This window comes from Caretta caretta, chromosome 1 (genome assembly GCF_965140235.1).
Source record: "Caretta caretta isolate rCarCar2 chromosome 1, rCarCar1.hap1, whole genome shotgun sequence".
Lineage (NCBI taxonomy): Eukaryota > Metazoa > Chordata > Testudines > Cheloniidae > Caretta > Caretta caretta.
The window spans coordinates 230,857,578-230,881,578 of NC_134206.1; the positions used below are offsets into that span (position 1 = coordinate 230,857,578).

General features: G+C 42.9%; 1 protein-coding gene across 8 annotated transcripts in view; it reads left to right on the forward strand.

The window, feature by feature from the left end:
- Positions 1–821: 821 nt before the first annotated feature.
- SCUBE1 (signal peptide, CUB domain and EGF like domain containing 1) overlaps positions 822–24,001 on the forward strand; it is a 305,663-nt gene continuing 282,483 nt past the window's right edge. For 5 of the 8 annotated variants that reach the window (XM_048825416.2, XM_048825427.2, XM_075121395.1 and 2 more), the window contains exons 1-3: positions 823–887; positions 1,303–1,562; positions 4,412–4,534. In XM_048825416.2, the coding sequence (XP_048681373.1) occupies positions 1,376–1,562; positions 4,412–4,534 (310 nt within the window). In that variant the 5' untranslated portion in view covers positions 823–887; positions 1,303–1,375. Of the gene's footprint in view, positions 888–1,302; positions 1,563–4,411; positions 4,535–24,001 lie in introns of all 8 variants that reach the window. The other 3 variants (XM_048825384.2, XM_048825395.2, XM_048825406.2) reach the window with 1 other exon arrangement.

The following is a 24,001-nucleotide window of genomic DNA, read 5'->3' on the forward strand; positions in this document are numbered from 1 at the left end:
TAATCAGCTTGAACAAGATATATCTTTAAAGCATTTCATAATTCTTCTTAAAAAACTAATATGTGGTTCAAAATTTACATTTGCCAGATTACCCTTTTCGAAAGAAAGCTGCTCTCAGTGTTTGCGTTTGAAGCAAAATATTTCGCAGAAGAGAGAGTGAAACTGATATGATCTGAACAAAATGTATCCAGCTACATCAATTTTTTTTGGTGGGGGGAGAAGGAGAACGTTTTCTACGGCATGGAATCGTCGAGAGTAGGATATAAATACAAACTCCGAGTCTCCAACCTTTGGGGGACTTGAGATAGGAGCTATATTTGTTACCTGCATTAACAGACAAGTGACAGTTTCCCTCTGTGCAACAGAGCTGCATAAATCCATAGTTTCTGAATCCCTGAAGTTTGGACTTAGTTTGTAAAACGACAGTGGTAAGAAAACTCTCGCAGTTGTGTTGGGATGGTCAAACAAATCGAGATCGTTTTCCTCGCTATTCTGTCTGTACTAAAGCACTAGAATTCTGTTAAAATGTTATGGAAATCTAGTGGCTGGTAATGACCCGAGGCAAGTGGAAAAGACAACACTAAGAGTTAGATGAGGCTGGGGAAGGCAAAGGGGACAAAAAAAAAAGTTTTCTTTTAGTCTGAGCCCAGGAAGGGTGGTGGGGCGGGGGGAGAATCCCTCTTATTGGTTGTCAAGGAGATCTGCTGTTGGGTTTGCTGGACTGTCTGTCTTCAAAGCCTCCTGCCTTTACTCTGAGAGGAGCCATTTCTTTGCAATGCAGGCAGTCACTGAAACCCTCCGAGGGGGCAGAGGCTGAGTAGCCACAAGAACATTTAAGGCTCCTTAAGGACTTTCGACGTACCTGAGACTCTTGCAGCAGATGTGATGTGGGAAGCTTTCTACAGCACGAAAGGGCGGGGAGGGGGGAAGAGAAGTGTGTGTGTGTGTGTGGGGGGGGTGTTATTTCACCAAGAAAAGCCCCCCTCCCACCAGATCTAAGTGAAAAGGGGTCAGATTAGATCCTTGAATATTTAAGGGGGGGGGAACTTTCCACTGAGTGTCCCCAGTGTTTAGTATTGAAAAATGACTCGTGGCAATGAAACCAGTCACCCCCAGCCTATCCTGTGTGCTTCTTACCTGTGGGAACGAGTACAAGGTAGCAAGGACAAGTGAGGGAATAGAGCGAAGGGCTGGGGAGGGAGGGGGGGGGGCGAGGAATACAAATCTCTCCTAAAAGGCTCTGGGAAGAGTTTAATTCCCTCCCCTCTTCTGCCTTTCCACCTCCCCCTCCCCTCTCTCCAGAGCCCGAGGAGGGATTGGCAATTCCTCCCCGTCCGTCCCGCCTACCCTCCGGGTCCCTCTGCGAATCAGCGGGATGCTGTCAGCGCGTCAGTTTCTCTGGCTCCCCTCTGCCAGTCCCAAGCGCGTCTCTTATCAAAGAAACACACCAACTGCATTGAATCATATCATTATCATGGGGACTGTTTGTTTTTCATGGCACTTTTGTTTGTTTTTCGCTCTCTTCTACACTGGCAGGTTTGCGGGAGGCAATGGGGTCCCAGGTAAGAGAGATCTTTCACCTACTCCTCTTTCTTTAGACGCGGGTTGTGGAAAGCAATTGCTGATGAAGGGACTGTATTTCTTCTCCCTCCCCTCTTATTTCTATAAAGGTGTGGGGAAGGAGGGAGGAGTAGACCTCTTTTGATTTTGCTGCTAATATTGCGAAGGGCTTTAAAAGTTGCTGTGGGGACGAGTTGTTCTCTGTGTTTGATGCTCTTATATTCAAAGAGACTTTTTGGAAGGTTTTTTTTTTAAAGTTACTTCCCATAAGTGCTTGTGAAAATAGATAAGTGGTGCAAATAAATCTAGGTTCTGTGCAAGGAAAAGGTTAGGTATTGTATATTTTAAAGTTTCCCGTGTCTTTCCATTAACCTAAAGACCTGATATTACCCTCCACTTGTCTTATACCTTTTAAATAGCCCCCCCCCTTGAAATATTAACTTCGCTACGTTGTAAAATCTGCACAGAAATGCTGTAAACCAGTGGGGGTTTATCTGGTTTGTTGGTAAAGCTGCATACAGCTCTCGAAGTTTGATTTTTTTAAAAAAAAACTTGAGAGTTTTTTTTTTAATCGCTTCTCCCAAAATGTAAGGGGATTGATGAAGCAAAATGCACGCCTCCCGTGTACAAATTATTGTAGCCCAAGAAAGACTACGTTAAATTAGTAGCAGGGGAAAAGCTCATATTTGATTTTGCCTTTTTCGTTTGACTCATTGGCATTCAAGCCTGACTCCCAGGCATCTTCTGGTTGCTGCGAAATGTCCCCCTTGGCTCAATGCAGTTTAAATTTTTGACGGCATTATAAAGAGCCCAGCTGTCACTTTTGCTGATCTTGACGGGAGATGGGTGCCAGTTTAATGAGTCAAAAATATGAACCAAGGCGTTTTAAAAAAATCTTCTCTTCTTTTTGTGCTTGACTGAATCTGTGCCTGATCTCAGCAAAATACCCTCAGCCACCCTCCCCAAGCGAATTCACGTAAATCACAGCTAGATCTGAACTGGCTCAGCAGCTAAAATAAACGAAAGGGAAAGAAAGAAGGAACCCGATTACAGCCCTGCGTTTCTCAAGGAGACACAATACTCTGCTTTCGAGTGGGGGAAAAAACTTTTTTCTTCCTATTCCTTTAAAAAAAAAAATCCAGATTCCTTGTTGTTTAGCTGGTTCAGATTCTTAAAGGAAAGTGAAGGTGCATCCTGAAAGCAATTCTGTCCTTTATTCCCCCTCTTTGCAAAGTTCTCTGATGTGTGCAATATCTGATTATTCGCCTCCCTCCAAATAGCCCCTCCTGTCCCCGGTGACTTTGAAGGATCCTTGTTTCATCACTGGAGATGGCTGAGCGAGCATTTCTGAAACAATTAGCGTTAGGATTTCAATACAACTGTTTTCACTTTACTGCACCTTTTCTGAGGATCTGTTAATCTAATTGGCATGAAACAAACTGCACATGGATGTCACTGGATTCCTTCTTCCCGCCCCACCCCGCCCCTACTCCCGTTACTTTATAAGCATAAATCCTAGCTTCACTTTATCGTGCTTTAACTGTTACCCAGATCATAAAATATTACTCCTGATCAGAGGGCTCCCTCTACGTGTGTGGGTGAGTGTGTCTAGCTAGGGAGCCCCAGATGTGCCTACTGCATTAAATTGTGAGGAAATCCATTTGAAGTGTATTCCCACTAAGGGGGATTTTCCTTATTGACATTAAGACAGCAATCAATAGCCCATGGCCACTTTCTTCCGTTAGCGCTGAGGCTTTGGAGGGCCCATCTCCCACAGAAACTGACATTCTTCCAAAGGGTCAGTCATTTCCCTCCCCCTTGGCAACTTCATTGCCTCTTCTCTGACAGTCACTTCATGCATTCAACTACAGTAGATGGAGAAAGGAGGAAGTTTGTGTAGTTGTCACTGGATTTTAAATTTTCCCATGTACACCCGCAGAACGTCAGGGAAAAGGGTTAGCTTGTCTTTATATGTTCACTTCATTAACATTCCCTTCTTCTCAACCCATTTCCCCCCCCCCCCTTTAAAAAATCTAAGGAGAAAACTAGTGCTCATCATTGGGAGGGGGTACTTTTTTTAAAAAAGGAATCTTGTATCCTTGTTTTAAAAGTCTACACATCATTAAAGACTCTGAAAGGAGAACGTTCAGAGAAGTTGAACATGCAGTTTCTTTTAAATGAGTTTTGGGGTATGTATACATTTACTGCAGGTTACTCTTCTCCCCACAGATTTCTGGAGTTCCCTGTGCTCTCCCATTCATTGTTGGGTGTGTTTTTGTTTTTTGTTTTGGGGTGGGTTTTTTTGGCCCCTTAATAAAAAGGATTAATGTAGTTTGACTCTTCAAATATTTTTCTTATTGCCCTGCTAAGGTAGTTTGTTTAAACTGGTATCTGTCTTTCTAAATTAAAAGAGATGTTTTCTGGCAATATCCAAATTTCCTTTTCCCGGTCACTTAAATCATCTCTTATTTTGATTAGACAGACTAATAGAGTTGGTTGAAATTAGTGTGTACATTTTTCCAGTGTAGATCTACACTACAGACTGTGTAGATACAAAACTTCTAACTTCTGATTTGATTCCTAATGCATGTGAAGGAGTTTTGAGCCTTTGAGCCTTTGTGGAGGAATAAAACTAGCTTTAGAGAATTAAAGGTTGGGATATTTTTAAACAAGTAAAAAAGAACAGCAGCAACAATAACCAAATAAAATAATCCCCTCTGTTCATAGTGAGACTCAGAAGTCAGTCGACTAAACAACTTCTTCATTTGGAGTGCCCATGTAAAGGGGTTTCTGATCTCTCACTGTTGAGATCTCTTCTTATATCTCTCATGTGTTCATTCTGTGATTACAGATGCTGATGAATGTGCCGAAGGGACAGACGATTGCCACATTGATGCAATATGTCAAAATACACCTAAATCCTACAAATGCATCTGTAAACCAGGTTATAAAGGAGAAGGGAAACAATGTGAAGGTAAGGATAGCTCCTCTTTCTTTTCCTCCCCCCCCCCTTCTTATTTGTTTGCTCTGTAAATAGCTGAATTCCTCAAACGATTAATGTAGATTTACAGCTGCTTAACCTCAAATCTTGGTGTTTATTGGCAAGCATCTCCTGCTGCTTCTGCTAATTGTTCTGCTTCAACAACATAGAGTCCTACAGTCCGCTTTAAAAAATAAAACCAGGGAGAATCGTCTTCTATTAAAGCCAATCCGGTTTTAAACAAAAATGTTCCAAGAAGCGCACGGGAGTGTTTAGTTTTCAGTGTTTAAAAAGGTCCTATTCAAATCACGTGATCATAACCCTGGTGGAGAGGGATCTGAGTCTGGAACACTCCAAACAGTTCTGGCTGGTACTAAGCAGTGACCCTGAACTGCAGAGTGTGGTTACGGGGGAGAGGGGGGGAATAGATCTCTAGCCCTTCCTTTCTAATTCTCATATCACACAAATAAGTGATGGGAGAGACAGTTTATGACCTAGTTGTTATTTCTCTTTAAAATTCCCCACAGTTAAAGACAGGTAGTAACATAAGATGCTGTACTGAACCATTGGCCTATGTACTCCAGTATCCCATTGCTGGCAGTGACCAATACCAGATGTTTTAGAGGAAGATGCAGAAAACTGTAGGCAGTCATGGGCTAACCTGTTTCTCCAACCTGCCCATGAAGGTTTTCCCTGAAACCCAAATAGTTAGACATTGCCATAAATCTTGAAGAGTCCAGGTTTATATATATTCCAAAGCCCCTTTTTACATATGTGTTATTATAGCTCTGCATGATCTTGTTATCCATGTAGGTATCCAAGGCTTTTTATTTTATGCTCATAAGCTTTTTGGGCTCAATGATATCTTGGGATAATGAGTTCCACAGCACATTGTGTATCATATGACAAAAATATTTTCTCTTGTTGGTTTTGAATTTGCTACCTTTCATTTTCATTGAGTGTCCTCTTGTTCTTGTGTAAGTGACAAGTTCTCTCTCTCCCTTTGAATTACAATGATTACAGTTCGGGTAGGAAACCCAGTTGTCCAGCTCATCCTACATTTGATTTACTGATGTTATCAAGAGACTATAAACTTTCCTGAGTTTCTGGAACCTCACCAAGAGCCTGATCCAGCCCCCACTGAAGTCAGTGGAAGTTCTGCCCTTGATTTCCGTAGGACAAGGACTGTAACTGCAAAAAAACAAAAGCTTTGAGGGGCTCTTGAAATGATGTGTATATAAAGAGATTGCGTGTATCTCTGGGTCTGTGGAACACCTTCCCTACTTGATCTGTACAAAGCTATAGAATTAGCCATTTTTAAAGCCCATTTTTTTATTTCAAGGAGCCTTTGGCATGCCATTGGGTTTATTGTATTTATACTGACTTTAATGGTGGCTTTACTTTCGTCTTTAAGTCAATCCATTCTAAGTGTGTAGGGTATTTTGATAGGCATTATATAAATTAATATTTCAAATGTTATACATTCTGTCTTGTCTTTTGTACTTCACCAGAGAGATCATTCTTTTGTTAGCAAGAATGAATATTATAGTCACTGCAGGATGCAGGGGGTTTCTTTTGTTTTTTTCACTTGTAGATGCTTAGCAGTGTTATAAATTCGCTTCCAAATCTGTATGTTTTTCTAGAGCAGTCTGCAACTTTTTCAAATTGTTTAGTGCAGTATACTATTATACTGTTACACTATTAAAAAGATTAAAGACCTAAAAATGACTTTGCTGAAGTCCACAAAAATTTGAAACCACATATTATTCTCACTGGACTTCCAAAATGTTTGTTCAAGCACCCTCATAAAGCATTTTTGTGGTTGTCATATTTTTCTGTCTTGGGTTTAAATTGACCGAAATAAATTCTTACTGTCCACCTCTTGGTGCTGTAGTGTCTCTGAACTGCTGTTTGTTGGAAGCTAGAGTTTTTTTTCTTGCAAACAGATCGAGAGACTCATTCATTAATAAAGTTCCACAGGACCCTGATAAGGTGGGTGAACATCATTATGCTTTTTTTATAGATAAGTATACTTAGGTAGAGGGAGGTTAATATAAGGTGACACAGCAACTCAGTGGCAGAGCTAAGATCTATCTCCCAGTCTGCTACTCAGCAAGAATAAATTAATTTTGCATCTTCAGCTCAAACTTACAAAAACCACAGAGAAAAATAGAGCAACAGCATTGATTGTTATGTAATACATTACTACAAGACAAATACTGCCAGTAGCCAAACTCCTGAAAGCTATTTTGTAAGATACATGCTGTTATGTCTGTGATAACAAAGATAATTCTCCAGGTGAAATATGACAAATAATAATATTTACAGTGTCAAAGCCAGAACTGGAACAATTAATTATTCTGTCTCTTTATATCAGAGTTCTTCCAAATGGTTTTTGATCTACTGAAATTTATTACCTATGAAAACAAGAGGTCATTTTGAAAGATAATGTTGTCTCACCAAGTGTCTGTTACATATGCCAGTGAGAACCATCATATATATATTGCTTAACTATAATTGCTTAAAACAAAACAAACAAACAAAAAAAAACACAAGGCAACCCTCTGATAGTGAAGTTGCTTTCTCCATTGAACCAAATTTTACACAATAAGCTGGGGTTCCCCATAATCGGAACTGCAGCTCACATGCTGTAATGAACTGAAACAAATCAAGATTTATAAACCATAAATAGAGTTCACTAAAATTGTTGAATATATTGTAAATGGGTTCCACTGTACACGGTAACATTTTTTCCGAGGGCCTGCCTTAGATTTTTTTTTTTTGAGTCAATGGAAATGACATTTTTGGGGACAGGGGAGGTATTGAAAACATACTTGATTTATGTATTTATACAATTGGTCTGACACCCACATTGTCTACACAAAAAATACAAACTCACAAATCTGGCCATGACATTTGTTTACTTTTTAAAATCTAGTCAGTCATTTTAAAATAAAAAGGTAGGATCTTAATGTTAATACTTGTCTCTTCTGCTGTAGGAAAAGTGGAGCCCAGTGTCTTGTGCTGGAATCTGTGCATATGTTGCTACTCTATAAACAAAAGGGTTGGAAGAAATTTACAGGTGCAGAAACAGTCTCTTGAGAACCTGAAGTGACCTTTTAGCAATTAGACTGAAACAGTAACTTTTCCTGCTGATCCTTAATTTCTCTGGGTAGGGATCTCTTGTCTGCACAGAGCTCCTCTAAACTTTGATTTTCCATGAACCTCAGTTGGACTGGGCTTCTCTGACTGTCCAAGTTTTCCCAATAAAGGGGAAAGGTCCCCCAATCCCTCTGTGTCTCTCACCCTCTTTTGTTCTCCCTAGTTCGGCATTTTCTGCTCCCACCCACGCTCCTGCTGCTCTACTAGATATGAAGACAGGAGCCACAAAGAGCAGTTCCTATGCCCTGGTCCAGCCTGCAATTTTGCATCCCCTTTGAACAAACTACCCAGGTTAAGGTGTTTAAAATATACTTCTAGGGTCCAAATATTAAATTATATGTTAATACTCATAAGTACCTGAACTATGGCCTTATTCTTCTATGGTCCGAAGCCTTTCTTTATAGAAATGTGACTTTCAACATTTTAAAATGGCATTAAACATATATCCTCTGTTTGTGTGTGTGAGTGATAAATATAAAGGGAAGGGTAACAACCTTTATGTATGCAGTAAAATAAAATCCCTCTTGGCCAGAGGTACAGAATCCCCTTATCTGTAAGGGGTTAATCAGTTCAATTAACCTAGTTGGCACCTGACCAGAAGGACCAATGGGGAAGATACTTTCAAATCTGGGGTGGGAGGGGAAAGGCTTTGTTTTGTGCTCTGTGTGTGTTCTCTCCAAGACAAAGAGAGAGACCAAGCAAATAATCCAGCTCCTACTGAAATGATACATCTAATATTCCAGAAATACTAAGTAATAGCAGGGAATGCGTTAGATTATCTTCTGTTTTAGCCTGTGAATTTTCCCTGTGCTAAGAGGGAGGTTTATCCCTGTTTTTTGTAACGTTGAAGTTTTACCTAGGGGGGAATCCTCTGTGTTTTAAGTGTTATTACCCTGTAAAATTACCTTCCATCCTGATTTTACAGAGGTGGTGCTTTTACTTTTTTTCCTTATAATAAAGTTCTGTTTTTTAAGAATCTGATTGGGTTTTAGTGTCCTAAAAACCCAAGGTCTGGTCTGTGCTCACCTTGTTTACCTATCTGGTTGGTAGATTATTCTCAAGCTTCCCCAGGAAAGGGGATGAAGGGGCTTGGGGGAATATTTTTGGGAAACAGGAGCTCCAAGTGGTCCTTTTCCTGAATCTTTGTCTAACTCACTTGGTGGTGGCAGCAGTACTCATCCAAGGACAAGGAAGGATTTGTGCCTTGGGGAAGTTTTTAACCTAAGATGGTAGAAATAAGCTTAGGGGGTCTTTCATGTGGGTCCCCACATCTTAACCCTAGAGTTCAGAGTGGGGAGGGAACCCTGACATGGTGGTGGCACAGTGGGATAATTTTGAACATGAAGCACAGACCTTAGGATTTTAAAAAGAAAATATTTTTTCTTTTGATTGCTTGAAGTCAGGGAGGATTTTTTTTTAAAGGACACTTTTTTTGTTGTTTGTTTCTTCTCTGCCTCAGGGCAGAGCAGTTAAGCTACAGCAAGGGAATTCATAAGCTCGGTGTTTTTTTTCTTTCTAGCTCTCGGGTTAGGCTAGGCTAAGCGGAGGGAGGCTAGGATGATGGAAAGTGATGTCCAAAAGAAACTAGATTTAACCAAATTGGAAGCTGAAGAAAGAAAGAAGGAACATGAAAGACAACTGGAATTAAAACAGATGGAGATTGATGCACAAGTGGCCAGCGAAAAAGCTGCTAGGAAGGAGAAGGAAAAAGAGAGGCAGCATGCTCAGGAAGAGAGGGAAAGAGAGAGAGGAAGCATGAACTGGAGGTGATGAAGTTAAAAGGACAAAGCCCTTCAGCAGTTGGCACCACCTCCCCAAAAATCCACAAATGGGAATGAGTGTGTCCACAGTATGATGAATCCAGTGATATTGCTGAATATTTCATCACCTTTGAGAGACTGTGCACCTTCTATGCAATTCCTGAAGATCACAAGATGACCACACTGGTAGAAAAATTGACTGGAAGAGCTCTGGACATATTCAACAAGACGCCTATTGAGGATGCTTCTGACTATGGTAAATTCAATGATTTGGTTTTGAAGCGATTTCAAATTACACCTGAAACTTATAGAGTGAAATTTAGAGCCCTTAAGAGAGGGGCTGGACTAAGTAATGTGGCTTATGTAAACCAGATGAAGGATCTGTTAGATAAATGGGTCAAAGGAAGGGGTGTAACTAGCTCTGAAGGAATGTGTGATTTGGTTGTCCAGGAGCAGTTCCTGACTATGACCAATGATGATGTAAAACAGTGTTTGCGGGATAAGAAAATGGACTCATCAGAAAGTCTTGCTTCTCATGCTGATCAGTATGAATAGTCCCAGAATTTCAGAGAGGTGGGGCAAATTGGAACAAAACGGGTGGAGGTAGCAGAGAGGAACAACCATGGTCGCAGTTTAGGTGGATACCAGAAGGGACACCCCGAGACCACATCCTACCACCGGGGGCAGCCCAAGGCCCCAACTACATCCCAAGGAAAATCCCAGACACCTTATTGTCCGACCATACCATTCTCCAGCAACCCACCTCGCCCCAGTGACCAGTCAGCTGGCAATGTTTTAAATGTAATGAGCTGGGGTATGTAAAGGCCAACTGCCCCAAGAACCCCAACAGATTGCAGTTCATTGCACCGGGGTCACACCAGAGGTCCTCAGGCCCAGATGCCTCCCAGATAGCCTCAGAGTGAAGCAAAACTTTGAGTGTGGGCGGGAAGAAGGTTATCGTGTGGAGGGACACTGGAGCACAAGCGTCAGCTATCCACCAATCTCTAGTGGACCTCAAATTCATCAACCCAGAGGCCCAAGTGACTATGCAACCCTTCAAGTCAAACTCTTTTGACTTTCCTACAGCCAAGTTGCCTATCCACTGGTCAGGAATGTGGACTTTTGCAGTCTATGACGATTATCCCATTCCCATGCTGCTGGAGGAAGACTTGGCCAACCATGTGAAGCTAGCCAAGCGGATGGGAATGGTCACCCACAGCCAGGCTAAGCAAGCCTTCACACATAGCTCTGTTCCTGAGCCTTCTACAAGGGCCCAGTCTGTGTTACCAGAGACCCAGTCTGAGGTGGTGGAATTGGACCCCCTGCCAACGTCTGCAACAGCAGTAGTGGATCCAGTTGCAGAGACCCAGCCAGATCCAGTCCCAGAACTGGACCTGGTGGAGCAACCAGCACCAGAACCATTGCCAGCACTGAATCCAGAGCTTGCAACCCCATCAGCAACTCCAACATCAGAGGGCACCCCCAAGCTTGCACTGACAGCAGCAGCTAAACCAGCGCAAGAGGCTCAACCGGAGCCTGAAACACAACATAGTGCACCAGCAGAGAGTGGTTCACAGTCAACAGAAACACCCGCATCACCTGCATCGCTTCCAGGGGGACCAAGCCCAAGTCCACAACCCAGTGAGGAACTGATGTCTCCAGCATCAAGAAAACAGTTCCAGGCCGAGCAGGAAGCAGATGAAAGCCTCCAGGGAGCTTGGACGGCAGCACAGAACAACGCAACACCACTCAGGTCTTCTAATCGATCCGGTTTGTTGTAGAAAGAGGACTTTTATACAAGGAAACTCTTTTGGGTGGGCACCAGGAAGACTGGCATCCTCAAAGACAGTTGGTACTTCCAACTAAGTACCGGGTCAAGTTCTTGAGCTTAGCCCACGATCATCCTAGTGGCCTGCTGCGGTGAACAAGACCAAAGACCATTTGGGGAAGTCCTTCCACTGGGAGGGAATGGGCAAGGACATTTCTACCTATGTCCGGTATTGTGAGGTATGCCAAAGAGTGGGAAAACCCCAAGACCAGGTCAAAGCCCCTCTCCAGCCACTCCCCATCATTGAGGTTCCATTTCAGCGAGTAGCTGTGGATATTCTGGGTCCTTTTCCGAAAAAGACACCCAGAGGAAAGCAGTACATACTGACTTCCGTGGATTTTGCCATGTGATGGCTGGAAGCAGTAACTCTAAGCACACCAGGGCTAAAAGTGTGTGCCAGGCATTAACAGACATTTTTGCCAGGGTAGGTTGGCCCTCTGACATCCTTACAGATTCGGGAACTAATTTCCTGGCAGGAACCATGAAAAGCCTTTGGGAAGCTCATGGGGTGAACCACTTGGTTGCCACCCCTTACCACCATCAAACAAATGGCCTGGTGGAGAAGTTTAATGGGACTTTGGGGGCCATGATACGTCAATTCATAAATGAGCACTCCAATGATTGGGACCTAGTGTTGCAGCAGTTGCTCTTTGCCTACAGAGCTGTACCACATCCCAGTTTAGGGTTTTCACCATTTGAACTTGTGTGTGGCCACGAGGTTAAGGAGCCATTACAGTTGGTGAAGCAGCAATGGGAGAAGTTGACGCATTCTCCAGGAACTAACATTCTGGACTTTGTAAACAACCTACAAAACACCCTCCAAGACTCTTCAGCCCTTGCTAGAGAAAACCTAACAGATGCTCAGGAAGAGCAAAAGGCCTGGTATGATAAACATGCCAGAGAGCATTCCTTCAAAGTAGGGGACCAGGTCATGATCTTGAAGGCCCCCCCAGGCCCATAAGATGGAAGCATCGTGGGAAGGGCCATTTACGGTCCAAGAGCACCTGGGAGCAGTTAACTATCTCATAGCATCCCCCACCTCAACCCTAAAGCCTAAAGTGTACCATGTTAATTCTCTGAAGCCCTTTTATTCCAGCGAATTAAAGGTTTGTCAGTTTACAGCCCAGGGAGGAAATGATGCTGAGTGGCCTGAAGGTGTCTACTATGAAGGAAACAGTGCGGTGGTGTGGAAGAGGGGAACCTCTCCATGACCCTTGGACGTATGCAGCGACAGCAGATCAAGGAGCTGTGCGCTAGCTTCACACCGATGTTTTCAGCCACCCCAGGATGGACCAAAAGGGCATACCACTCCATGACATAGGTAATGCTCGCCCAATTAGAACCCAACCTTACCGGGTGTCTCCTCAAGCCAAAACTGCTATAGAATGGGAGAGCCAGGACATGCTACAGATAGGTGTAATACGCCCCTTTAACAGTGCATGGACATCTCCAGTGGTTATAGTTCCCAAACTGGATGGGGAGATACGCTTTTGTGTGGACTACCATAAGCTAAATGCTTTAACTCTCCCAGACAACTATCCAATGCCACGCACAGATGAGCTATTGGAGAAACTGGGACGTGCCCAGTTCATCTCTACCTTAGACTTAACCAAGGGGTACTGGCAAGTACCGCTGGATGAATCCGCAAAGGAAAGGTCAGCCTTCATCACCCATGTAGGGCTGTATGAATTTAATGTGCTCCCTTTTGGGCTGCGAAATGCACCCGCCACTTTCCAAAAACTTGTAGATAGTCTCCTAGCAAGATTGGGAGAATCTACAGTCACCTACCTTGATGATGTGGCCATCTTTTCTGATTCATGGGCAGAACACCTGGAGCATCTACAAAAAGTCTTTGAGTGCATAAGGGAGGCATGACTAACTGTTAAGCCTAAGAAGTGTCAATTAGGCCTAAACAGAGTGACTTATCTTGGACACCAGGTGGGTCAAGGAACTATCAATCTCCTACAGGCCAAAGTAAATGCTAATCAAAAGTGGCCTGTTCCAAAGTCAAAGAAACAGGTCCAATCCTTCTTAGGCTTGGCCGGATATTACAGGTGATTTGTACCGCACTACAGCCAAATCGCCGCTCCACTGACAGACCTAACCAAAAAGAAACAGCCAAATGCAGTTCAGTGTACTGAAGAGTGTCAGAAGGCCTTTAACCAGCTTAAAGTGACACTCATGTCTGACCCTGTGCTTAGGGCCCCAGACTTTGACAAACCTTTCCTAGTAACCACAGATGCATCCGACCGTGGTGTGGGAGCAGTTTTAATACAGGAAGGACTGGATCAAGAATTCCATCCTTTCATGTTTCTCAGCAAAAAATTGTCTGAGAGGGAAAGCCACTGGTCAATCACCGAAAAGGAATGTAACTCCATTGTGTACGCTCTGGGAAAGCTACACCGATACGTCTGGGGACAGCGTTTCCACCTGCAAACCAACCATGCTGTGCTACAGTGGCTTCATACCGCCAAGGGAAATAACAAAAAATTCTGAATAGTCTCTGAATAGTCAGTCAGCTGCTGTTGTACCTGATTGGTTGTTGGACAGACCTGAGTGTGATTTATTATACACTACAATGTACTTGTAGTCCTCCTCTCTAATGTATAAATGTCAGTGCAGATGAGCTAGCAGAGGATAGTGGTGGTAATATTCTGCAAGGGGGGGCTTTTTCTGAATTTTTCCCTATTAAATAACTGACACATTGCTAATATATTCTAGTTCTTCATTTGTGGCTAATAGAATAGCTCTTGTGCTGAATGGAATTTTATTTATCATGTCACAGTAGAAACTTTGAGGCCCCAACCAACATTGGAGCTCCATTGTACTAGGCATTGTACAAACAGGTGCATGAGACAGTTCCTGCCTCAAAGAGCACACACATTCATTCCCAAGATGGACCTATCCAATGCCACGCAAAAGTTTATAGAGTTCTGGTAGCACATCATGGATGTTTTGTTTGTTTTTTGGGGGGAGGATGAGGTTTGAATTCTTCCTCAATCTTAAATCAGATTCATTCTTGTATCAAGAGTCTCACATCTGGAGTCGGCTGCCATTTGTGTCCAATAAGTGCTTACTTTCTGCCTTTCCATTCAGTTACTCATCTCAGTGAGGATTTAGTGTTCTGTAGGGTTTCTTACTCTGTGTTACTTTGAGCACCTCTTGGCCGAAAGAAGGGTGTCAGGGAGGGGATCATCTCCCATTGCTGTCTGGATGTATCTGGAATAAGGATCTGGTATACTTTCTCCTCAAGATGGGATTGTCTACTGGTCATCCATGGCCATTGTACTAACCCCAAGTATAGGCTATCCATATATAGGGAAAGAACCTGCATCAATGTTGAGTTTTCCCAGGCTTATGATGAAATTGAAATCTTTTAATCTGATACCCATCAGTAGCGTGAGGCATTTAGCTTTGTCATGGTCATTGCCTTTCAATATAGGCAGAAAAGTGTGGAGCACAGTACAGATAGAGCCTAAACCATTCAGTAAGAATCTGCTTCAAAGCAGGGAATTCTGATTTCCTGGAATGCACGGGGCAGTACAATTCCTACCTGGATCAATGTTTGTGACCCAAAGGCTATTATGTGCAATTTATCCTCATACTGCTGATACAATAACATCCCTAGCCCGTTAGCTAACACCATGATTAAAATGAATGTTTGGCTGAATTCTGACTGGGTCACAAATGGGGTAGAAAAACTGTTCATCTGCATTTCCAATGCCTCCTGGTGGCTTTCTGGGCAGGAAGCAAGTGGAAAGTTTCTTGTTCCTCTGTTCATTAGGTCCTTTTAAAAATGGTCCCAGTAAGGATTTAGCAACTGGAGAAGCACCTAATGAACCCTTAATAGTATCTCAGGAAATCTGTTAGCTTTTTATATCTCATGGAATATTTCTGATCTCTTGTGTTCAGACTTTGAATGGTGGTGGCCATATCTCAAGTGTCAGCTCCATACCCTTCTCTTGAAATTAACCTTCCCAGCTACCAGATTTCTCTTTTTTTGAGGTGGTCATGCTGACCATTTTTAATTGTACCCCCTAGTCTTGCAATCTCTCAAGTACTTTTTAAAAATATTTTCCATGTACTGCTTAAAACCCTTGCTCTACATCAGGATGCCATCTAAAAATAGGTCTGTATATCATCCATACAGTACTAGACAGCCGCAGCTGCACTGGTCAATCCAATGGTAATCCAGAGATCCACTCAGAGTTCTCATTTCCCAACTCCTGTTTTGGTACCTCATTCTGTATAGTGTGTTTCACTGCCACAGAAGGAAGGGTCATTGCAATGACTTCTGGGACCCCCTTGAATAGAGTGATGATGCCGTCTTTTCCCAGGACCTCAAGGTTGTTCCATCAATCCAGTCTCAGCAGATCCTTGGTACTGGACCATCTTTACCAATGACATCACCTGATGTGGTAACACGGCTGCTGTTCTCTAGTTTCTGAAACATTAGACATTCCTTCTTGCCTGTTTATGCTTTGTGTTTTCTGGCTGCCTTGGGATTGCTCTGGCTGGCTGCTTCAATCTGCTGGAAAGGCTCTGCCCCAGAGAATCCCCTTTGGTTGTTGACCCATCTCATTACAATAGGTAAGGCTCAGATCCTCAAGCAAGGTTCATCCTCTGGGACCTTCCAAATATTGCCTCATTTCAGCCTCAGTATTATCACTGCATAGCCTTGTCGTTATTGCCTGTAAACATTGGCTTGGTCAGATACAGACATAATATGCTGCTGCAGCAGCTCCTTCCAGCAAATTAAACAATCCAAAAGGCTTTCTCTGGGTTGCTGAACGGCTCTGGTCAAATGTTATTAAAAATTGTCTCCATCCTTTTTCTACGTACTGTGCCTTGAAAATCTGCTGCAGATAAGACTGAGCATGTATTTTCCGTGTAAGTTTGCAGTCGTAAATTTATAGCCTTTATTATGGCTTTCTTAGTCTCTATGCCCTTTCATAATCTGGTCTCAGTTTGGTGTTGAAGCTATAATAACTGATCTGACCCTTTCTGAGCCGGTTGTACAATAATCGTGAGCGCCTTAGGGAACACTAGGGTACTGAAGTAGCTGTAGTTGTAGTTTTACAGTGACAGGTCTTCTGATACGCGACTGTGTACCACTTCTTTTAGAGTTGCCAAACAAGTCATCAATAGCGCGTGTCTAATTCTGGCATCACCCTAGAATTGTGGCTCTCGTGCCAGACTGGATCCCCTATATCAGAGATAACTGTTGTCTATTTTGGTCAAATAGGTTTGCAGTGGGTCAGTTAAGCGCAGAAGAAGGGATATTCCATCATTTCCCAACTTCATGGTGCTTTTTCCTCCAAGTATTAAATTCTCCCATCATTGCTCACATTGAGTAGTGCCTTATTCTATGAGCAGCTCCATTGATTTCAATGACAGCTACTTCCAAAGTACTACTCAATATTAGTAAGTGTGTGAGAATGTAGCCCTGAGTGATCAGCTGCCCATCTGATCTGAGCACAATAATTCTGGTTTTTTCTACCTTGCCCTGACTTCAACAAATGTCTACTTCCCAGATTTTCCATGGGATGGATCTCATGGGAATTTCATGAGATTACTGGAGGTTGGAAGGAACATACAAGCATCCGATGAAGTGAGCTGTAGCTCACGAAAGCTTATGCTCAAATACATTTTTTAGTCTCTAAGGTGCCACAAGTACTCCTTTTCTTTAAGCATGGAAATGCTCTTTTGAGAATCTTAATGGAACTTCATTGCAGTTCAACTGAAACAGCTACTTATGGTAACTTTTCTCCTGCTGCTCCTTTAATTCTTTGAGCAGCACTTTCCTTCCTGTGCAGGGTTCATTTGAACCTTCAATTTACTCTTCTGGATTGAGCTATTCTGTCTGTTCCACCGTATATACAATAGAAGGGGTGTACCTCCCTTCTATTTATTTTCAGGTCCTCTTTCCAGCCCGCAACCCATTCTTCCAACATGTCAGAGCACCACCGTGGTCTGCCAGATGGGAGCTACCATGAACAGCTCCCCCATTACTCTAGTTTGGAACTCTCCCCTTTTTACTTTGAACAAAGTATTTTCTCCTAACATTTTTTCAAAACTATTCTTCTTGAATATGAATTTTGTCATACTCTACTATACTCTAAACAAATACCAGGATTGGGAATGTGCCTCATTTATCAACAACCCTACACCTATTTGTCAACATGGAAAAATATTTTTCCAAGGACACTTCTGTAAATAGCTGTTAAGCTCCCCATCTGCCAGATAGTTGTTTGTATACACTAGAAACTTATTCACATATAAATACAGATAACTGGTCACTGCCTCCAATTACTGAGCCAGCTAGGATGATGTAAAATAAGTATTTAAAAGAAAGCTATCCCTTTCCCCAAATGTACAAAGATGCAGTGTGAGATGTCTGCAGGGAGAATACGTAAAATTCATTAACCTAAATGTTGTGTGTCTTGTCTTTTTGTTGTTATTGCACTTCTTATATATCTAATACATTGTGTCTATCTTAGCAACATTTTTCTGTATTTCTCCTTTCTGTTTAGTTTTCTTTCCCCTCCTCTTCTCCATCTCTTTACACGAAGCAACATATCCTTTCCTTGCATTCCTTCCCTTTCATACTGGCTCTAGTATACGTCTGCCTAACTGTCCCCTAGCCCGCACCTTGCTCTCTCTCATGTTACATGATCTTATTTCCCTTTCTTTTTCTCCCTCTTTACATTTTCATCTCTCTCCCTTGTATTCTGTTCTCTCTTCTCTGGATCCCCCCAAATCCTTCTTGTATCTTCTCTTCCATTTGAGATCTTTTCTTACTCTCAACTGGTGATACCCATAGTACCGGCTTCTGTCCTCACTGGGATTCCCTTTCTTGCTTCCTAAGGCATCTCCTTTCCTCATTCCTACCCATAAAAAAAGGAGTTTTTGCTGGTGGGGGAGAAGATTCTCTTTTATCTGGCTCCATGTTTCCTCCGTGCATGGGAGGCTGCTACTGCCACTCTTCAGGGTGAGTGGGAGGCCAGGTCCCTTCTTTCCCTGCTCCCCAGATGGCCTTCTCTTTTCCTACCTGCTGTTAGGGGATTGATGCTATTGAGTGGGTGTGTGCGCATGCTTCCAGGGTCTGATCCTTTCTTGTGCCAGCCTTTGATGGCTGCCTGCAGTTGGGTGGCTGTCTTATCATGGTCATAGTCCACATTTTCAGGTCAGCATAGGCTGTCATCTTGAGGTTAGGAGGGACCTTGTGGGGGTCCTAGCATTACAGACAGCAGTTAGAGATGTGTATAATTCCCAGATGCGGATCTTTCAGAGAATCTCCCCAGATTGGGGACCTCTAGCTGTGGGCTTTGGTGAACCTGAAGACTGGCTTCGGTGGCTATGTTTGTGAATAAGTTGTGAGTGGAAATATCTACGCTTTCAGCCGTAGATGTTAATTTTGAAGACTTTATCAATATAAAAGGACTGGAAACTCTGTTAAATCAAAGGTGGAAATTAGTTTTCACATGTAAAGGGTCTTAAAAAAAATCAGAGAACCTTAGAGAACATGCACAGATGATCTTTCTTTTTGAGTGCTTTGCTTTGCATCCTTTATAATGTTCTTCTAGCTTGTGTGTATAATTTCCTAGCTTTTTAAAAAAGAAACTGGAAAAAATAGAAATTCCATCATGTGGCATTATATTGATACCCACATGGATCATCAACAGGGTTGGAACATTTTGATCCCCCACCCCTTGAGCTAACAGAGTAACTGAAAGAAATATATAGATTGTCGTCATCTGAAGACCAGCATTAGTGGTGGATGAGAGAGACATTTTGCCAGGGGCTTTCACAGATATTTCATCACAGAAGAGGAATGGTGAGACTCGGGAATCTTCAGGTCCATTCCAGGCTCTGGAGCGGGAGAGTGCTCTAATGGTGTCAGACCCTTTGTGCTTCTGCCCTATCCCCTCCACTGTGACTCTGTCCCAGTCCTGTCTCTTCCCCAACCCTGGGTCCTCATCCCAAGCCCAACCTCCTTTCCATCACCCCAGATCCAAGTCGCAGTGTCCCTCCTCACGTTAGTCCCAATCTGACTGTACTCCTTCTCCCATTCTACTCCTTTCTTTCCCTCCAGGCTGGCTCTCATCCCCTCTGCATTTAAATCGGGCAGCTTCTGCAGTGTGGCCTGAGCATCAGCGAGAGGGTCACTGAGAGCACAGGAGAGCCAGTTTCTCTGCTCTCAGTTCTGCTGGCAGTCCCACCCCAGCCTGGAGCAGGAACTACAGGGAAAATCTTGCTTTGCCCCGTAGCCCTCAGCTAGAGGGAATGTTCTTAGTTATCCTGAGGGCTAGTCCATACTAGAATGGCTACAGTGGCACAGCTGTACCGATGTAGCTGCTAGTGAAGACACTCTATGCCAACGGGAGAGAGCTCTCCCACTGGCATAATTACTCCACCTCTCCAAGCAGCAGTAGCTATGGCAATGGGAGAGCATCTCCTGCTGACATACCACTGTCCACACCAGTGCTTAGGTCGGTGTAATTTATGTAACTGTGGCTTTTCCACACCCCTGAGTGACCTAAATTATGGTGAGGTAAGCACTAGTATGTACAAGCTGTGAGGGAATGGTGCATGCACAGTCTGGTCTGCACCAGAAGCTGTGAAAGGCTAACGCATGTTCATTGAGAATGGAATATATGGAGATGTTTATCTGCTAAAATCTAAGAAGTCTCTATTTAGCTTGCACAAACTGAGATTATCCAAAGGTTTATTATTTGGCTAAATTGGGACAGATTTTCATGGGGATGGCAAAAGGCACAAAGACACACAGGCCAGTCCCCGGCCAAATTTCAAGTCTCTGCTTCAAGCCTGGGGACACTTAGCACTATTTAAAGAAATGGTTGCCAGAATTTTTTAATAGGGGCAAGCAAAATTATTTCTCCTAGTCTAATTCTCAGAAATGGCTGAACTAATTTGTCTGAAATTTTGCAGAAATCGTTAGCATGTGGCAGACACCTGGCATGCAAAAGTACAACCCAAATGGTTAACGTTTGGCAAAGTTACAGATCTTATAATGGTAAATGTCAGGCAACCTTAAAAATAGGTGGTGCTACCACCCTTCCTATATTTAGGTTGTGAGGGTTTCCTACACGCTTAGGACTTGCAGGACTCCTAGCAGGAGGAATATGTCCCCAGGGTATTTTGTATTGCTATTTTGTTCAGATGCCTTGATTCAGAAAAGCACTTAAATATGTGCTTACCTTGTAAGCTTAGGTCCTTTTAAGTGCTTTACTGAATTGGGGTTATCATCTTGATATCTTACTGCTGTAGTGTCTCCTCCATCAGAGGAAGTTGCGAAAGATGAAAGCTTTTCTCTCTGAGGGGTGTGGTTATTTTGGTGGGGGGGAGATAAGGTAAGGCCCTGATCATGCAGACACTTAAATATGTTTAGCACTAAACAATGGAGTAGTCCCACTGAAGTCAATGCGATCTGCTCCTGTGAATAACATCAGATTCGTGAACCAAGTTCTCATATATATTGACATTGCATTACCGCACAACCTCTGATGGCAATATCAGAGAGATTATTAAATACACAACATGACCTTAGATTGCTTTGATTCCTGTATTTTCAATTTATTAGACAAACAAACTTTGTGTTCAGTGCTGACATGAAAATTGGGCTTAATTTATTTTCATTCACTGCCTCCGCCAATACAATTTGAAATGGTGAGAGCCTAGTAATTTATTATTCATTGTAAGTAGTAAAAAGAAAAGGAGGACTTGTGGTACCTTAGAGACTAACCAATTTATTTGAGCATGAGCTTTCGTGAGCTACAGCTCACTTCATCGGATGCATTCAGTACAGAGAGAAAAAAAAATGAATGCATCCGATGAATTGAGCTTTAGCTCCCGAAAGCTTATGCTCAAATAAATTGGTTAGTCTCTAAGGTGCCACAAGTCCTCCTTTTCTTTTTGCGAATACAGACTAACACGGCTGCCACTCTGAAACCATTGTAAGTAGTGTTACTGAAAAACCTGTTATACAGAACTATTACATGATATACATGGTCCCCCACTTGTTCTTATCAGAAGGATATCGCACTGGAATACTTCTGTTCTAATTTGATTATCTGGTAGTTGGAGCTTAGATTCAGTTATGAACCTGTGAATAGTCTTGTTGACATCAATGGAATAATTCAGTGCTTAAAGTTGAGCGGGTACATAAGTGCTTTGCTGAAGTAGGTGATGGTTTACTGCAATTTTGTGCAGGTGGGGGCTGAGGATTTATATCTGACTTCATATCTCAGCAGATGTTGGCAATATTTTTCTTTGCGGGGGTAGAATTGTACTCTAGATCTATTTGCATTCCTTCTTTATGTGTTTAATCTAGATGAAATTCCTCTAAAGGATGAACAAATGGTTAAAAAACTGTACTTAAAGAGTAATTATCAATGGTTCGTTGTCAAACTAGGAGGACGTGGGATCCCACAGGGGTCTGTCTTGGGTCCAGTACTACACTGTTCAGTATTTTCATTAATGACTTGGATAATAGAATGGAGAGTATGCCATCAAGATAGGAGGGGCTACAAGCATTTTGGAGGATAGGATTAGAAATCAAAAGCACCTTGATAGAATTGAACTCAAAATAACAAGATGAAATTCAATGAAGACAAGTACCAATTACTGCAAATAGGAAGAAAAAAATCAAGTGCACAAATACAAAATGGGGAATAACTGGCTAGGTGGTAATACTGCTGAAAAGGATCTGGGGGTTATATTGGTCACAAATTGAATATGAAGCAAAATGATGCAGGTGCAAAAAGGCTAATATTCTGGGCTGTATTAACAGGAGTGTTGTATTTAAGGCACGGACACGAGAGGTAATTTTTCCTCTCTACGTGGCAGTAGGGAGGCCTCAGCTGACGTATTGCATCCAGTTTTTGGAAACCATACTTTAAGAAAGATGTGGACAAATTGGAGAGACTTCAGAGGAGAGCAACAAAAATAATAAAAGGTTTAGAAAACATGACCTATGACGAAAGGCTAAAAAAACCTGGGTATGTTTAGTGTTGATTAAAAAAGATTGAGGGTGGACCTGCTGCCAGTCTTCAAATATGTTAAGGGGTGTTATAAAGAAGATGATGGTCTGTTGTTTTCCATATCCACTGAAGGTAGGACGAGAAGTAATGGTCTTAATCTGCAGCAAAGGAGATTTAGGTTAGATATTAGGAAAAACTTTTATAACTAAAAAGCAATTAAGCTCTGAAATATACTTCCTAGGGAGGTAGAATCCCTGTCTCTTGAAGTTTTTAAGAACAGCTTGGACAAACACCTGTCAGGGATGTCTAGGTTTATAGGTACTGCCTCAGTGCAGGGGATGGACTAGATCAGTGGTTCTCAAACTGTGAGTCGGGACTACAAAGTGGGTTGTGACCCCATTTTAATGGGGTCACCAGGGCCGGTGTTAAATTTGCTGGGGACCAGGGCCAAAGCCCAAGCCTCCTTGTGTGGTGGGGCTCAGGCTTTGGTTTTAGCCCTGAGTGGCAGGGCTCAGATTATGTGCCCCTCCCCTCCTGCCTGGGGCTGAAGCCCTTGAGCTTTGGCCCCCCCAATCCCCTGCTCAGGATGGCAGGGCTCAGGCTTTGGTCCCCCTTCTATGGTCATATAGTAATTTTTGTTGTCAGAAGGGGGTCGCAGTGCAATGAAGTTTGAGAACCCCTGGACTAGATTACCTCAGAAGGTGCTTCCAGCTGTATGTTTCTATGATTCTATGAAAGTGGGGCTCCTCTAGTCTACTGACAGAAATACTCACCCACAGCAGCCCTCTCCTGAAGGCAATTGTTCAGTGACCTGTAGGTCTGCCAGCAAGAGCCCAGTCCTTTCATCTGTCTTGTTTGGACCTGTCCATGTGGACCCCCACTTTGCAAGTCACTCCCAAACAGTCACCTGTCAAAGCTACTGCTTGCCTTCTTGCCAGAAACAGGCTGTTTTGCAGCCTTTCATCACAGCTGCCAATCTGCTTGGCCCTCTCTTTGCAATCAGATTTCAGGCTGCTGCCTCCAGCCTATTGCTCCAGCACCCATGCGCCCTCTGCCTTCCTGTGACCTCTGGTGGTAGTTCTGTTCCCTATCTTGGTGGGATTATGGAGCCCTCTACAAGCTAGATGTTGCATTAGAGATTAATATAGTACCCAGTAGTGAGCCAGCAGGTTCATTATAGTTAAAAGAGGATATGGAGTGATTCATGCACTTGCAATAAATGCACTTTCCTCTTCCCTTCACCCATGACCAACTTTTCACAGACCCCGATTCTTCTTCTCTCCTCCTGCACAGAAAGTAGGGTGCTACAGCTTCCCTGAGAGTGGAGTAATCCATGCCCAAAGGCGTCTGGATGTCTAACTGAAATGTAAATTAAACAAAGAGAGAAACAAGGCAAAAGTCCTCTAATGTAGCATATGTCCAGAGAAAAATGGCAAAGGCACGTGCACCCCGCCCCCCCATTTAAAGTTTCAGCCTTGATTTGAAGGACACCAGGGATGTGGAATACAAAAGGATATTTCTTCTTGAATACATGACAGTGGAAAGGTAAAACCATCTATCTCCTACCCAGCAATGAGTGCCACTGAAGTCAGAGTCTCCATACAAGCATGGGAGTTCATCTGTATGGATCAGATTCCAGGATTGGGGTCCAACTTTCAGGATTTTAAGTTATGAGTGTCCCAAATCCCTTTTCCCCCTAAGCTGATGA